The sequence below is a fragment of the Cyanistes caeruleus genome, chromosome 2 (assembly GCF_971803275.1).
Source record: "Cyanistes caeruleus chromosome 2, bCyaCae1.hap1.1, whole genome shotgun sequence".
Classification (NCBI taxonomy): Eukaryota; Metazoa; Chordata; class Aves; order Passeriformes; family Paridae; genus Cyanistes; species Cyanistes caeruleus.
The window spans coordinates 65,031,127-65,049,058 of NC_141702.1; the positions used below are offsets into that span (position 1 = coordinate 65,031,127).

General features: G+C 38.7%; 1 protein-coding gene across 9 annotated transcripts in view; it reads left to right on the forward strand.

Moving 5' to 3' along the window:
- UTRN (utrophin) overlaps positions 1–17,932 on the forward strand; it is a 339,362-nt gene that overhangs the window by 217,687 nt on the left and 103,743 nt on the right. For all 9 annotated transcript variants that reach the window (XM_086877551.1, XM_086877555.1, XM_086877553.1 and 6 more), the window contains one exon: positions 12,354–12,526. In XM_086877551.1, coding sequence (XP_086733677.1) covers positions 12,354–12,526 — 173 coding nt within the window. The remainder of the gene's footprint in view (positions 1–12,353; positions 12,527–17,932) is intronic.

The window sequence follows — 17,932 nt, forward strand, 5'->3', positions numbered from 1 at the left end:
AATTTTGGCAATGTTACTTTTGTCTTATCCTGCCTCTTGTAGATTTTTACTGTAAGAATTCGATCTGTCCATTTGTCCTGATGAATTGCTAGTCCTGGTGGTACTATGTTGCTTGAGTGATTTGACTTTTGGCAGAGGTTATCAGTGAGCCTCTGTTTAATTGAAACCTTTATGTTGGGTTCCATTGATAATAAGCCTCAGTGCAGGACTGACCTTGCTGGAGCAGTTTACTAACTCTGTATTGTAAATGCTGACCTGCTGTAGGAAGGGAGAGGGCATCTCCCCCTCCTGGTCTGATCAGATTGACATCAGATATTTTTCAAGGTAGGTGAATATAGCACAGTGCTTTTGAACAGCTGGATTTTTTGTTCCTGCCTGAAGCTGCATGTCTTGAGTGAAAACAGGATGTATTGACTTGCTGTAACCACCTACTGACCTCTGTGCCCTTTACATCTGGGTCACACAAGGCAACACTATTCTTTTTATCTTTCTGTTGTCATTACTTGCTGTTGTGAGTCACATAAGATGTATGTATGCTCCTAATATAAACAACCTCATTTATTTACTCTTAAGGTTCTTGCTGCTCTTTATTTTTTCCATTTTTCTTCTAGGAAAAGAAAAAAAACTTTTCCCTTTCTTTAGTTTGCTTATTCCAAAACCAAGTTGTGTTTAGCGTGACAGTTTTCTTGCATATTTTGCACATCCTCTCAAGTGTGAAGCAAGTTCTTTATTGTAGGCATATCTTAATGTTGTTTCACACAGTAAAGTCTAAGAGACTTTTATCTTTCCTGAAACTGAATTTTAGAGGTGTGTATAAGATCATCTCCAAGTTGATCGGGTATTTTTATTTCAAGTAGAAATGGAGTAACTTTTTTTTTCCCTTACCTAGCTTTGATTTTATTGACTTTATTGGTTCATTTGCAGTATCTTAAAATTCAATTTTTTCTGCGTTTATACTTGATAAAAGTAGGGGGTCTTTAGTTAATTCTTTGCAGTAATAATGTTTTTGATTGAAAATTCTGCTATTAGTTTTATAATCTCTGCACTGTGCCTTGCTAAATGATGAGGCTGTTAAGCCTGGATTTGTGGGGCGTGTGCTGCAGAACCCACGCCTAGAAATCGTTTCCAGCAGATGTGGTTGTAGTTGTGTCACAGGCTGCTGTGCTGACTATCCTTTTCCTACCATTGGTAGAAGTGCTGTTCTTTTGATGGCACTTGCTTTTTGCAGGCTGACATTAGGAACATTACCAATGGCTATAAAAGGCTGTTTGCATGTTGTTTTATTTTTACACAGCTTTATGTTCTTATTTAAGACCCATGAGAAAATGTACCAAACTACTCTAATACCAAAAGTAACAAGAACCTTCAGTGCACCCAATCTCCTGCAGCTGTACGTTTTTTCTGGTGTCTTAAATTCCCATTTGTGGGTCCTGGTATTGACAAGAGCGCTTTGGAAGGGTGCTTTGTTACAGTTGGTGTGCTTGTTTTCAGTTGTAGATTGTTTATTTCCATGAGAGCTTAAACTCTCAGAATGTGAATTTCTTTGGCCTCTAGAATTCAAATATTTAATCTGTGTAATAACTGTACTTTCCAGTATGTGTATTTTCATTGCCAATAGTGTATGCAGAGCTGTTCTTAAAGAAAATTATGATGAAGCTGATCAAGAAAGCTTAAACTTTAGTAGCAATAGGTAATGTAAAGCTGTCTTCAAATGTGTGTCGTATTTTTAGAGCTTAGGGCCTAACACTGTCATATGTACAGAGCTGCTGGCTGTGAGGAGTCTATATTAAATACGTGTCAGCGTAGAGCTTATTTCAGTTACTTTGTCTTATTGAGAATTTCTCCAGTACTGCAGTGTGCTTTCTTGTGAGAAAGCAACTGAAAAAGCCATTATTCGGTATAATTTTCAAAGCTGTTTTGCTGGAAGCCTTGATCCAACATCATGTATATATGTAAATATTTGATAACCTTTTATAGAATTATGAAAAATGGTATCTATTCACCTTAGAGGGTATTTCATTTGCATCTAATAGTGCTGAAAGATCTAGAATATATGTTTTTTTTTGATGACAAATGAAAATTGGAAAACAAGTTATCTAAGTATGAAGCCTGAGACCAAACATAAAATTAATGTTGTGTATTTGGATTCAGTCCTGGAGTTATGAAGCTTCATTATAATCCAGCCTGACACCCATTTTTATTTATATGCATTAGCATCTTTGAAGTGGATCTAAAGTCTGTTCATTTCTAGTGTGCAAGGGTTTATTTCTCCATGAGCAGCAGAAAGCCTTAGTGTGCAGGGGAGTAGGATCCAAACTTTGTCTGTCTTGAGGAGAAGAAAGGAGATTCTCAAATAGTGATTCTAGTTATATCTCTTGCAGAACGGTTTTACTTTTTCACTCTAATGTGTAATTTTTCCTTCTGTAAGTACTTAATTTGGAAACAAATAGTATGTGAACATGATAAAAGAGGCCTTTTGCTTGCAGAAGCAGTGGAATAAATTCAGACTGTTTAAGCTGATCTGTTATATGGGCTATAAAACTGGTTTAGTTCTGTCACCTTTGGAAAACTTTCCCGAGTTTATTTTGCAAGCACTTCTGCAGTTTGTGTAATATGCCCACATAAAACATCCAGACAGGAGGCAAAGTACAAATAAACCAAGTAAAAATCCTGCTAATGCCAATATTTTTTTTCCCCCCTTCAGAGTCATTTTTTAAATCCTGACCCTTACCAGATATACCGGTATAATCCACTAGCTCAGAATAATTTTAGAGACAATTTTGCTACTGGTGAGTTCATTGGTACTTTATATGATGGTTGGGTAAAATAAAAGTAAAAGCAACACGTGATACCCAACGTGTTCATAGGAGAATTAGTTGTAACGGGTTTTGCAAGTGATGGGTCGCTGGTTTGGTTTTAATTATACATTTGCTGACTTGCTGGCAACTATTACTGAATCTGGTTTTGGTGGTTGAGTAATGCGTGTTTGTGCGGAAGGCATTAACAGCAGCTTAAACAGACCTTCACATGCACACGGGGTTTCCAGTGGGAATGGCTGGAAATGGAGTGATTTCCTCACAGCCACCCGTGGGGTGTCAGGTTTCCCGCCAAGGCTCATGTGGAAAACAATCCGGCTGGTGGAGCGTGCCCTCCTGAGCAGCCCCAGCCCGTGGTGGCTTTGTGCAGCGCTGGCTGCTTTTACAGCTCCAGATTCGCTCAGTGACGGAACAGCCACCTCTCCATGCGAGGGGAAGGAAAAGGGGCGAGTGAGGGGTTTCGGTGTGAGGTTTCTGCAGCCTCAGGCGTGGTGGTGGTTTTCCAGCGGGGAGGCCTCCAGGAAGGGGGAGTGTGCTTGGCTTCGGAGCAGCACCAGGGCTGCTGGAAGGGAGGATGCTGATTACAATAATAAACAAATGCTGGGGATAGATTACCACACGGCCGTCAGAGCAGGCGGCACCAAAGGAGGAGATCCCCAGCGAAGGCTTTGGAGGTTGCGGCAGGATCCTTTGCTGGACGTTTTTTTTGCTGCTTACACGAAGGAAGTTACTTTTTATACGACTTCTAATGGGCCTTGGCTTTTCTGTGGTGCAGTATCTCCTGGGCGAAGAGAAGGGGGCTGGGGGTGCCTGGTTACTGCCATAGCAGCACCAGCCCCTGGTGCTGGCTCTGAGGGAGGCAGAGGAGAGATGGCCTTCCGTCTGGTCACACCACCGTGTTTCCTAGGATGAAGTATGCCTCATCCCATCTTAACTTGTCTGGGAAGTTGGTTTTTGATGCTTTCTATAGACAGAAATTTCTCTGGGGATTTTTTTTTTTTCCCCTTGAATGGAGCAACATGAAAGGACGTGTTCCTCCTTTCTACCTGTGATACACCAGCAGGTCATAGCTGCTCTCACTCAGGGTCACTGAGACCAAACACTGAGCGTGAGGCCTGCAAGAAGCACTTGGACCCTGCAGGCCATTGCTGAGGTGAGCCAGAGAGGAGCTGTGGAGCCAAGGAGATCCCCACAGTGCCATGAGGTCAGGTCAGCCCTGCAGGGAGCAGCACCCAGTGCCAGCGGCTCGCCCCTGGGTGCCCAGCCCATGGGAAGGAGCAGGGACACGGAGACTGTGACGATGGCGCTGTGTGAACTGTTCCCAGGGGAGCACAGCCCAGGAGAGGGACACGCACTGGAGCGCTTGGAATATTTTGAGACTGCATAGGTGGAAAAGGAGAGAAACTTTCTGAAGGCTATAGACTTGGCTTGGAGGACATACCAGGAAAATGTAGGCTTCAGGAGATGCCTAATGATGATTGGCCTGACCTTCAGCTTACGTGAGTTGCTGACAAAATTTGAAAAGGTATGATAGGCACTTGTACACATGCCTTTGAAAAGGGCTGTGTATGCCTTTGAAAATTACACAGCAAATAAAAAAGGCAGGTTGATGTTTAACTTAGGTTTTCTGTCTTGCTGTTTATGTCCTCATGTGTACTCTGTTTATGGAAATCTAATGTTGCTTATCTTCCTCATCTCAGGTCCTACAAGATTACTTCTAGAGCATGTCCTCTGATTGTGGGGATTTTAATTTATTTATTTATTTAAGTTCCAAAGGAAATTAAGAATTTGGGCTTTGCTAAGTCAAGGGTATAAGGGGACATTACAGGTTGCTTGTGACCTTGTTCCACTATTGACATAAAGCACTGTTGGAGTTTGCTGTTAAATTTAGTTGAGTGTTATTTTTGTTGAATTGGAACATCTCATGATGGCAGTTATAAGTAGAATTATTTCCAATGAATATGCAACTTTCCCTCTGTTTCATCTGTTCTTCTTTTATTCCAGCTAGTTACTCTTCCTCTTACCAGATTGTTTGGTAGCAGTAATTCTTATAGGCAGGAGGTTGGGCTTTGCAGTGATTGTCCTGAGGAGCAAGGGACATGAGAACATTAAAAAACAAATTGTTTTCATCTGTTTGTCAGCACTTCTAGTGAAACCTCATTTGCATGTTTGTAACCACTGTTAGATTTGCTTTCTCTTTTTTTTCACCATATGAATTTCCTGTATCCTGCAAGACCACAGTATGTAACAAAATACAAAGTAGTTTATTTATGAATTAAGATAAAACACCTTAAAAATGTGGTCCCAAGGTAGGAAAGCAGTTTGTAAAACCTGACTGTGTTTTTTCTGAACTTCAGGATATTCTTCTTTTAAAATGTAAACCAGCATTCTTCTCCTCCTGGTAGTTACTGGTTTACCACTTCTATTTATCAGGGAGAAGTATACTTGAGACAGGCACTATTCAGGATCCCACCAGCATGACTCTTCCAAAAGTATCTAAGAGTAACAGTAGAAGTGTTTGTGGTCTGATTTTTCACTGTGTAGGTCACTGGGCTCCTCTCCTGCTCCCAGTCTGTTATCTGGACTTGACTCTTCTCTTGTAGCTGCTGCTGTGGTAGCCTGTAAAGATAAAGACACATGCTGGACTCTGAGATGTTTCATGACTTCATTAAGAGAGAAGTTTTTAACCAACATTTCTAGTATTTTATTAATCATATAAGCCCTGGTATTTGCAAACTTCAGGCTCTCCCCTGTGACTTTGAATATTCCAGTGTTTATCTTAAAGAAATTGATCATAGCAATTCTCACCAAAGCCAAAACTTAGAGGTCTCACAGCTCTGTTGTATGTTTTAGCTTGAAGCTTGCTGTGAAATTTTGTTGTCTACTGTGCTGAAATTTGTAATGCAACATAAAAGGATACTTTGGTGCTGAAGAAGGTTAATGTTTTAATTGGTGGACTTTGATCACAAATTCTAAAATTTTAGTCTGTGCTTATTTAGCAAGTTTTTTGTTTCTTTTTTAAGCAAGCTCCCCTCCCCCCCTGCTTCATATGTCCCTCTTATGATTCCCCATATACCCATCCTGTCCTTCCTGAAGTGTTCACTGCCAGGAGAAACAGTGCTATGACAGCGATCCTGGCTTGTAAGCTACTTTCAGCTCTCTGGATTCATTAATGTACGTTCTACAGAGAGAATTGTGAGTGCTGTTTCTGTGGTTGTAATGCAAAAGCCAGATGGCATTTGCAGAAGCTTGCACGGCACTCCCTTCCCATGCAAAAGCAGAGTCACATTACACTGCAGTAGGCAGGGCTGCTTTGGCTTTGTTCAGTCGTAATTATGTGACTGCTGGAATTAGCATTAACACATTTGTGGTGCCCTCAGATGTTGAGTCTGTGGCATACAATGGAGCCACAGAGGTTGTTGAAGGCAGTGTGACGTTCTCAGCCTTCCTGTAAGTGCATCATCATTCTTGTGATAAGATGAATCTTTAACTACACCATATGTCACCTCTTATGGTACTATCCAAGAAGCTTAAGTGCAAGTCAAGCCGACTTTTTAGAAACTTGATGTGTTGATGCAAGGCTTTTGGTAATACAAGCCTTTGAAAATTAGGAGGGAGAAATGACCCAAAGTTAGTTTTCCCCAAAAAAATTCTGTTTTTTTCTCCATGAAATATCTTGAGAATTTAAGTAATAAACACATTTCTTCCATATCTACAGCAAATTGTTTTGTAAATTGCTTTGATCTTACACTATAGTCAGTGTATGCAGTGAAATGGTATGGTCTTTGTGTGACACTTGAGAGAGCTTTAATGTCCATCTTTATACACTTCTGGCACTGGTGGATTTAAGATAATTGCAATTCTGCCTAAAAGTTTTCAGTGTGTACTGCTATTTCTGAATATGAATTCATTGCAAATGGATTGCTTAACAGCAGCTGCTACTGCAGGGGCAGGCCTCTGAAACAGCGTATGGGATGAGTCTTAACAGTCATACAGGCATGACTGTTTTCTGACATCAGAGAAGAGACTTCCTGGATGAGATGAGATTCTGTTTTTAAGCTGTCTTTTTTCACGAGCATCTCTTTTTCCCAGCTACCTCCAGCATTTTAAGGCTGAGATAAATAAAAGTCCAGTTTCCATTTCACAATGGCCATTTTCATACACCTCAATCATGCCCTAATTCTTATTCCGTCCTTAAGAGTCATCAGAAAGTGAAAAGCTCCAAGTAAAGCAGAGGCTAAAAGGAATATCTACCATAGCAGTGTTCCCAGAGGCAGTTGGCAGCAGCAGGTAAAATCTAACTGGTTCAATATAAATGAAACAATCTGCTATTAAAAAAAAAAAATTAAAAAGGTCCATTTCTTTGCTTCCTGCTGTGAGACCTCAAAGAACGATGTCCTGGCTGTTGTCCATGGCATGCAGTTATGTCCTTTGGTTGGCACTGACATTTTTCTTCCAGCTGTTCCAGCTGGGAGATTTTTCTGCAGGTACTTTGATGAGCAGTCATCACATTTATTCCTGACCTTTGAAAGAGGCAAGTGCAGCATTTCTGTAACTGTGTCTTTTCTGACTTGAGCATTGTCAGTGAAGGCAATGTGCAATCATTTGCATGGGACTTGCAGTTCTCTGCACCTGTTCCACTCACAGGCATAATCTCTATTGGGTGCAAAAAGTACAAAACTGTTCTGGCAAAATAGCCTGGGAGTAACTTTTGCTAGGGAAAACACAATTTTTCAAGCTGATTTTCATTTATGAAAAGTCTACTTCAACCCCAGTAATTCCTTTTAAGATAAACATGTGGTTCTAAAGCCACAAAAGATGTATTGTACCTGGGGATTTAAAGGATGTAGCACTCTGTGTTCCAACACAAAATGCTGCCAGGCTTGTTGCACAGCATTGTACCTGTATGTCCATTTCTTGCAAGCCATATATTGTTTGTGTGGCATAACTTGCCATCCCTGATATGTGGTCAGATGTTTATGAAAATTCAGTGGAATTCTATTTCCTAAGAAACATAAAAATATTTGGAGTGTCATGCAGGATTTTGCTGTATATCATGGGTTCAAAAAACTTTGTAGAAAAACATTGATGACCCCTGTCTTTAAACCCTTTGTGAAGCTGTGATTTGGTACAGAATGCTGTTGACTTTTTTCTTGAGAGACTGAGTTTTATGTCCAATATGTAAGAAAAATTTGATTAAGGTTGCTTGATAATAGAATCTTTAATGCAATGGGAACATATTTATTTACATTACAAAATAAAATAGCTTCCAGTTTTAGGTCCTTGTATTATTACCCCAGCTTTTTTAATAGCGAGAATTCAATACAGTAACATTTTGTATATTTTAAAATTCATTGTTTCTTCCACTTTAATTTGGCTATGGACTTTTCTTCCATTAGTTGTATTTTTATCTTCATTAGTTGTCCTTTTATCTTCAACAGAAGTGTTTCGGCCCTATAAAAAGGGAAATACTTCACCTGTGTTACCGTCTTTACTGGTATATTACCAATACAGACAAACAAAATCTGAGAAAATGTGAGTAGAAGTGAATCTGTTAATAGCTTAAGGGTTGCAGAGTGAATTAGAGGCCCTCTGGACACTTTATTTAGAAAAAAGACACATCATGGGAATGATGTTGGTTTGGCTTAGAAGTTTTTAGCCTTTTATAAAATATCAATGGTTTCCAAAGGAGCATTACAACTAATGCTGTAACTACTCTTGACATATCCTTGCAGTCTGTAAGGAGGAAAGAAATGACAAAAGTTTAATAGCTGGTTGATCTTGAAGGGCTTCAAAGTTGGGTTCTGATCCAATCTTTGTCATACTTTTGTTTATCCTGGGCATATCACTCCAGTATGCCTTTGGGACTCAGCTGTGGTTTTGGGTCCTATCAGTATTGCCATCTGCAGCCTTACTGAGTGGCACGTATTTATACATTCTTTAAAGACACATGCTCTTCAGCTGTCATTGCATGATCATTTAGGTTTTATTTGATAGGAGTTAAAGCAAGAAGTATGTTTTTTATAATGGAGACAAGGTTTAAAATAAAATCCAAACATAAAATTAAAGCCTGAATCCTGCAGGAAGAAAGGTGAAGAGGGAGAGAAGCAAGGAAGTCAGAAGATTCAGAATGGAAATAGAATTTTGAAATCACCACACCAAAGGGGGAAAAGGCAGCAGTTTGATCTTACTACTTAAGAGAAATTTAAGGGAAGTGGCAATGTTTGACTACTTTTGCTAGGGTTAAGTACATATCTAAATGCCAATCTAGTTATTTCTTCTTTCTATCTTTCAAACTTCGGAGCTTTCACCTTGATTTATATATAGGATAGGTTCTGTCCTCAAAAAGCTTTCTTTTAATTTAGGGCATTAATCCTGCAAGCAGTTGCATGTGAACAAATATGTTGACCTCGTACAATAAATTATCAATTCCATTTAACAGATAGGTGTATATGAATATTTGTAAAATTAGAAAAATATGGCATCTCTATAGTAGTGCCTCAAAAATAAAAGTTTATAAAACAAGATCATATTTTCTATTTATAGTGTATTTCTTTATGTCTTTGGGGTTTTTTGTGGGATTTGTTTTTTTTTGTTGTTTTTTGGGGTTTTTTGTGTGTGTTTTTGTTTTGTTTTTCTTTTCTCTACCTATTGATTTGTTTTGCATGTGCTGGGAGACCACTCCTGCCCAGATCCCTTAAGCATTGGGCTAAGAGTAATGATGGAATTTCATAGTTGTATTCCCCTCTTCATGTGGCAAAAGCAACAGAATTTTTCCCTCTTACGCATTCTCCAGTGTGTTGCCCCTGGACTCTGAATATGGGAACTTCCATGTGATAATATGGGAATATTTAGACTTTCTTCTGAAGTATTGCAAATTGAAAGTGGATTAACTCTTACTAGAATTAATCCTCACTGGGGCCTCAGCAGGCATAACCAACTTTTCCATCCCGTTTTTTGCCACATAGAGAACAATGGAGAATCAAAGACCAAGAAAAAAAGCAGGCGAAAGAGAAATAATAGATTAGGAGGAAGATAAATTGGGGGATTTACAGAATGATAGAGTCCTTTCCACTTTGAAGAAAGAAATTTGAAGGGAGGGAAACCATATGTTTACAAATAAGAATTTTAGGACAGTGGTAACAGTGAGTAAAGGAGATATTACCAATTGCTACCTGTTACAGCAGTCTTAGGATAAGATGGGAGCCCATCATCCAGAAGATAATAGCTGAATAAAAATCCAGATATTTTATACTATTGTTGGAGAATAACTAACTTATTGTGTCCATTTCTTGTCTTTAGTCATTTTTCACATCTCACTTTCCTGCTCTATTTCTTTCACGTGCACACTGGTGTGGGGTATGTCACTTGAATTTCTCTCCATCTTTTCGTTGAGGACTGTGACAAACTCACATTCATTAACTTTATCAACCCTGTTGGGTTATCTATCCACTGGCAGTAGTTTGTTGGGTTTTTTTAACCTGGAAAATGGAAATCAGAAGTGAGAGAAAAGTTAATTATGAAACTTTATTCTTTGAACTGAGTTGTCTCAACATGGTTATTACAGCTGGGACTCAAGAATGTGAACAGCAGATTTATTGTACCTTAATCAATGTAACATGATGACTGGAAAATGTAAGCATCAAACCCATTGTGAATGAACCATTTTTGAGCATGCATGCTGAATTGTCCTCCCAAGTAAAATCAGAGTGCTTTATGAAGGTTCTAGAATAAATGGGTTTACAATTAATATTGTGATTGTGGAATGGAAAATTAACAAAACAAAAAATGTTTGTTTTCAATGAAGTTGTTGTTAGTGTTTGAGGAGGCAAAGAGAAATTTTTTGTGTGACCTGGCTTTTGTAGCACAGATTTGTTGCAGTTAGAATTGTAACTGCTGAACAGTGATTTTTATCTCTTGCTGTGTGGGATTGAGCTGGGGGTCACTGCACCTGCATGCATGTTGGAGTTGTAAGGATGGGAGCTGCAAATGTTTTCATATAAGCATCTAAATTCAGCTGATGACTCTGCCATCTTATTTGGGTTGGCTGATCATCAGACAATTCCAATTTGTTTTTTCCTTTTAAATGTCATTTTTGTTTCTGTGTTTTGAATGGTGATTTTTATTGGGTTGTTTTAAAGACAGCAAAAGTGTCTTTCTACCTGCTTTAAAGGAGTGAATCTCAGGGCAAAGAAAGGTCCAAAGTCACACAGTAGCTCTTCTGGCCAGACAGAGATTCACCAGTGCCTCCTTCTCTCTCTCTCATCTCCTTCCCCACTGCCCCATCTCTCCTCCCCCCACTTCTTCATCTTTATCCTGACTTTTTTGTTTTCTTCACTAACTCAAGAAAGCTTTCATACTATCTCAAATTCATGGCTGCTTTTCCACTTCAATTTGTGTATGTGCCAGCAGGAATACATCTTTAGGATGGGGAGGTACAAAAGCCCCGTCGTTTTCTGATTCTGGGAACAGATGGTAATTACTGAGGAGTTGATTGGAAGAATAAAACCTATAAGGAATTTTAGTTATTTTATTTCCTCCTTTGCAGAAGAAGTTTATTTACATCTGCACCAAGTTCCTGTCATAATCTTCGTTGATTAATCCTGTCGAGACAGCCAGTACACCTCCTGGCTTTCCATACATTAAATTGCTTTATTGGAGTACAGATAGATGTGTGTATGCTAGAAACCATTGGCTGTGGTGCAGGAAGTTTTGTTTGGTCTTATTATGTGTTTTAAAATAATACTGTGCTCAGTTAGATGAAGACAACATCTGTAATGTGTTTCTTGAGGCAGATGGTAGATGAGAGAATAAAATGTGTTTAATTTCTAAGGGGAGGGGAAATGAATCGACTGAATGGAAATCACAAGCTTTTCTTTTTCTTTTCAGTATTTACTATGAAACTCAGATTATAATGCATCCTGCCATTTTATGTCTACCTCTCCATATATTCAGGCCATACTGTAATGTAGTTTAATTGCAAAAACTGACTTTTGGTTGCTGTAACCATTTAGCTGCAATTTAAGGGGATAGATTTTAATTTAATGCTTTCATTATGTGTGACCTAAAATACTAGATAAAGGCTGTGTTTCACTAGACTTTGTAAAGTTTCTGGAATGTTTTGTTTCAAAGAAGAAAGAAATGACATAGCTAAGGCTGAATCTGTAATTTCTGGAGAGGAAATGAGTTCTAGTGCATTTGCAAATGCCACACTGTGTGAAATGCGTGGGTGAACAGAAGACAGTTAGTTACCTTCAGTGCTACAAAACACAACATCACAGAACTTGGTGTTTATAATTCTATTTCCTTTTCACAGCCTTGGATGACTTTCAGACTCCTTTTCTCACACTTAAGAAAGCTAGACCTTTTGAAGTGACGTTAATAGGATTGCAGGTTTTCTCCTGTGCATCTTCTATCAGAGCCATGCAAGAAAGCTGGAATACATGCTCTGTCCCAGTGTTTAGGAGTACTCATTAGTCAGCTCTCCCCTCCTCTACTTACAGAGCTATGCTTGAACTTTTCTTCCTGGTATTTCAGGACATCCAAGCTGAGATTGATGCCCACAATGACATCTTTAAAAGCATTGATGGAAACAGACAGAAAATGGTGAAAGCCTTGGGAAACTCTGAGGAAGCTGCTCTGCTCCAGCACCGGCTTGATGACATGAACCAGCGCTGGAATGACCTGAAGGCGAAGTCAGCTAACATCAGGTGAGTAATGAAAACATCAAGGTGTGATGGGGCACAGTTCCTGTCTTCTAAGAGGCTTGACAAGTATGAGCACAGCACTGAAATTAAATATCTATTCTCTTTCATGAAAGACCCCTGAGTGCAAATATATATATATATATATATATATATATATATATATATATATATATATATCTTATATTTTCACCAAATATAAAAACTTGGTGAACTTGTTCATCAGGTATGCCGAACTACTTATTTTCTTTCCAGATCTTCACAATCGTAACTAGCCGACCTTGTACCAAAATTTCCAGAAAATGCATTGCGTCTCTCCTTACTGTAAATCAATGGCAGTGTCAGTGAAATAATTCTGGAAATCTGCCATTACTCTGAGGAGAAATCAGGAGTTTCTTGATTTTTTTTGTTAAAAAATTTTGGTGTTGTAATTCCTAAGTTAATAGAACTTACATCTTAAGTATCTTGATCCATTTAATTGGTTTTGAATTATTAATTGCTGCTATTCAATTGAAAAAAAACTTTAAAGTACTTACTAATCAAGCAATGCATTTTACAGTTTTTTGACCCTATCTGTGCCAAGCTGAAGTGTGGTAATTGTTAAATTTTTGTGATACCATTTTTTAAATAGATACTGCCATATTCATTATTGAATTAAATTCTACATGAAAATGAATTACATAGAGAATAATTTCTGGAGCTTTTAATTGCAACCACTTACTTGTTGGTTTGAGAAAACCGTTCTTTTAAAAGAAAAGGACAATATTAAATATTCATATGAATTTTCCAAAGGCCAGGAAAATGAGCCGACCTTGAAATTCAGGCACAAGAGTTTGAAGGAATGTAATAGAGGGGAAAATGTCATATTTACTTTTCATATCCACTTATACCACCCTGCTAAACAGTTAAATAAAACGGGGGAATGAGCTCCTTGAAAGCCCACAGGCAGAACTTGAACCCAATGAAGCGAGCACTTTGGTGTGGGGGCTTGCAGAGACTGGCTCCACCACGTACACGATTCAATGCAGGGGCTGTTGGACTTGTGTTGTTGGTGAGCTCTGTTCACAGGTCTGTGTGAGAGAAAGACAAAAGCGTGCTCTTAAAAGAATAGCTTTTCAATTGTGGACTCCTAGCAAGAACCATTAGGTTGCTTGGCCATTCCTAGGGCTGGTCATAATCTGAGAGAAATGGATGGCCATGAAAAAGGGCCTTCAAGCCACTTGTCCTGTACAGCTATGAGTTCCAAGGCCATAGTACAGAAAGACTGATTGTGCAGTCAGTGCTCAGAAATCGGGAATACATTTTCTTAATACAGACCCATCTTTCCTGTTGTTCATAGATATGTCATGTGTATCCTGCTGGGCAGCATTAATATTGCTCTGCTGGTACCTGCAGTGCTGCAGAGCCACATGTCACTGGAGATCCAAGTGGAAGATAGGCAAGAAAGAAAATACTGGTGCAAATTTAAGACAAGTAAATTAACCTTCCAAATCTCAGTCACTACTGAAAAGGGCATAGTATTTCTGAGTTCATGTATTTTGCTCTGTTCTTTGACTGTAGTTCGCTTTTCTAACTTGTGCAAGAGTCCTGAAAGCTTTCATAAGGAAGCAACAAAGCACAGAACTGATATGAAGTCTGTTTGCCTTCAATTTTTGCTTTCTTGGTGTATCTTTTTACAAGGATGAATTAGAAAGTATGGATGGATGACTCCAGTGAGAACATGTAACTCTTAGATGCTAGGACTGAAGAATGAAAAAGCTGGTTGTTTTGTTACGGGTTTTAGCTTGGGATAGTGCTTCTAAATTAAAGTTTCTGTAAGCTTTTTAGAATATTTTCAGGTATGTGTACATTCTGATTATGCTGATTTTTAGTTGCTGATAGTACTGCTGTCCCAAACAGAGATAGTGAGTTTTTCTCATCATTTCAGTCCTCAGAGTCACTGTGTTGAGTTTACTTCTACCTTGTAACTAAAGGGAGTTCCAAACTGGAAAATATGCCAGCTGTTCTGACATATTTTTAAATGCATGGAAGCTGTTTAAACCTGTACTTGTAGTGTCTTGTAGCACACTGCTCTCCTTGGCATTCTAGATTTACGCTTCTTTCTTTTTCTCTATCTTCTTCCCAGGAAGAAAACAAAGCTGCAGACTTGTGGGGGTCTGCTTTTTAAAGCCAAATGTTTAGGGCAGATTCTTTTCTCCAGGGCCAGGAGGTGTGAGGATGTTAGTGCTGGGGGAGGGTAGAGGTAGAAGTACAGGAGAAACGTAAAAGGAGTTTCTCTCTGTTTCTCTGTATTTAGACCACCCACCAATCTTTTTTTATCCCATGTGTTCCCTTGTCACTCAGCAGGAAAAGTGCTACCTCCATAGCAGAATCAAAAGCTGGGGAGGTCTCCAGCTGTGAAGAGAGCCCCTCAGGGTCAACAGAAGGGGAGTAGTGTCAGAATTGCTGTTCTCTTGATTTTATTCAGCATGGGGAGGGAAGGTTCCTCTCAGTCTGTTCAGTTGCATGGGAGCATCTGTGTTCTTCACAAGGATTCCCTTAGAGGAGTGCTTTTGCGTACCAGATGCTTGCTGTTGGTGAATATTTGTGCTCCAACTCATGCTCAAAAACAGTCATCTGTATCCAACCTCTATTTTGATCAGAGCAGATTCTTAAGCCACCACTTGACCTGGTAAATCCCCGAGTTTTCCTATTCATTTGTCACATGAGCACAAACACCTTTGTGCTTTGTTTGCAGGTTGTTTATCAGTAGAAGTACCAATTCCAAAACAAAGACCAGAAATTCTGACTCAGGGAACAGAAAAGCCCAAGAAACATTTCAGAACTTTTGCATAGTTTATCTTCTGTCTCTGATGATGTCTGTATGACAAATATAAACATGATGCTAGAACTTTATACTGATAAGCAATTTAAAGCATATCTTGACTCTCTTGCTTCTGTGCAGCATTTGCTTTGAATGGTGTTTACTGAATGTGTATTTCTTTGCTCCCCAGGAGAATTGAATGCTTGTGTGTGCTCTTCAGCTGCTGCATCATCTTGCTTTCATTTTCAGTATTGCTTTTGATAAGATTAAAAGGATATTATTCTGGAAAAATCCAGGCTGATGTGATGAGCTTTTCCCTGTGTATTTTTTCCCTTTCTCGTGTCTTTCTTTGTGAGATTAGGTCACTTTGTGCTCAGTGAAAAAATTTTTAAGTCCCTGCTAGTGAAGTCCATTTCCTCTCCACCCCTTACTGCCATGGATTCCCTCTGCAGGATCTTGCACTGGACTTTGAAACCATGTGCTTGCTAGTGTTATTTTTGTATTGACATTAATTTGGTATTCACACAAGTACTAAGTGGTAACTTAAAATGTGTTTAATCCTGTAACATATACTATATCATTCACATTAATATCAGATTAGTTTTTTTACTATGAATATTAATGCAGTGCATGTTAAATAGTGGTGAATCAAATTGTCCTTTATCTAGTTGCAGGAGTTTTTCCTCTCCTTACAAAACTCCAATTTATTTTGCATACAAGAATTCCACTAAATAATTAGAGCAGAATCTTAAAGCCTCAGAGTGTTTCAGTTCTTAGAGGTGAGTGCTGCTTATATATGCTAGAAACAGTAACAGTCATGATAAATAGAGATTACACTATCAAACGCAGACAAAGCTATAAATCTGAACATTTTAATTGTAGTTGCTACTAGAAATTCTCAAATATATATATATATATATATACACTCATACCCACAAATTTTTTTAACCATCAGAGTCTAATGGCAAAACAGTAAATTCAAATATGGGCTGCCTTGGTTTAGATGAGAGGGCAATGTCTTTCCTCTGCCTGATTAATAAGAAGTATAACTCTGTTTTCATTTCAAGAAAGAAGGGCCAGTTCTGAGCACCTGAAAAAATATCAGGAGAGTGGAGACAGTACATTTCACCCAGAAGCTGCTGGCCTGCACACCAAAGCCAGCACAACAGCTTGTTTGTGCTTCAGTGCAGGGTGGGCTGCTGACTCTGCTGTTTAGGCCTGAGCTACAGGCAGCTTGTTGCAATTCAGTGTTGAGATAAAGGTATCAGTGAGAGCAATAAGGGACAATAGAAACTATAACACACAAAACTGTAGGCAGTAAAATGCCACTTCTAGCAAGTACTTAAATTTTATATTTTTTCCCAAGTAGTTCCTAAGTGCTTTCCTTCACGAGAGTGAAGGAGAATAGATTCCGCTTCCTAAAGGTACTTATCCTAAAAGGTTTATCCTTTTCAGAAACATGTATTTTTTCTTTCTTTGTATTTCCCTCCTTATATACCCTTACTTGACTCTTTATTGATTCACCCATCCTACTATTGCTGGGAGATCTCAGTGTGGTCAAACTTAAGTTTGTGTTGAAGTTAACCTTGCAGCACATGATCCCTTCAATGTTGTTGTATCAGCACCAAACATTCACTCTAATGCCAACTGAAATGATAATACAAGACAAGCCAGGTGAAGGTTTCTAGGTGTGAGTAATAGTGAATCAGAAAAAAAAAAAAAAATAGATAACCAGCAATGTGCAATTAGTAAAGGGAATAAAATTTAGTTCATTCATCCTTCAGAAGTAGGGGAGAAACTTGCAGAACTAGTGTCAGACACTGAAAATCATTCAGCTCTACTCCCCATCTGTGTGAAGAAAGAAACTGGTTTTTGCTGACATAAATTAGGTACATGCTGGTCTTGAATGATACCATAATGTAGAATGACTGCAGTATAAGAAGTGTAGCTGGTCCCTCTTGAAGATTTCTATGCATCTTTAAGGCACTGCAGGGAGAAGACATCAAGTCCAGGTTTTTCTGAAAATTATAGAAAAAGATATTGTGGGGTTGAACTTTTTTGGTCAATTAAAGTGAGGAACAGATTCACTGTATTAATTGTTCAGTAAGTCAGCATCAATGAAAGATAATTTATTAAATAACCTGTGTCCCTGATGGATATGTTCAGCAGCACAGGCAATTTGCTGTTGATCACTGCTGGTAGAACACACTGGATTTTGCTTCTGGAGAGTCAAGATCCTGGCATGAAAGGGTTGAGTTTTGCAGTGCTTTAGCTCACAAAATGACACTTGTGCTTGTTGCACAACATTGGTGGAGTCACAACTAAGCACAGGATTTTGTTATGTTGGTTAGACATGCAGTGTTCATGGTTTTAGCTGAGTTAAAGCATCAGGGACATATTTGTCTGTGTTCCTCTGTTTGTCCTCTGCTTATTGTGGTTTACTGTGCAAAGTGTTCTGAAATAGAGATTTATTTTTTTAACACAAACTTTTCTTTGCAGCTAAACACTTGAAACATTCTTGTCTTACTGATGGAGTAATTTTGTTTATTGTTTTCCCATGCTGGTTTTGCCATTCAGGGCCTTAAAGATGCTATTATACTGTCTCACAG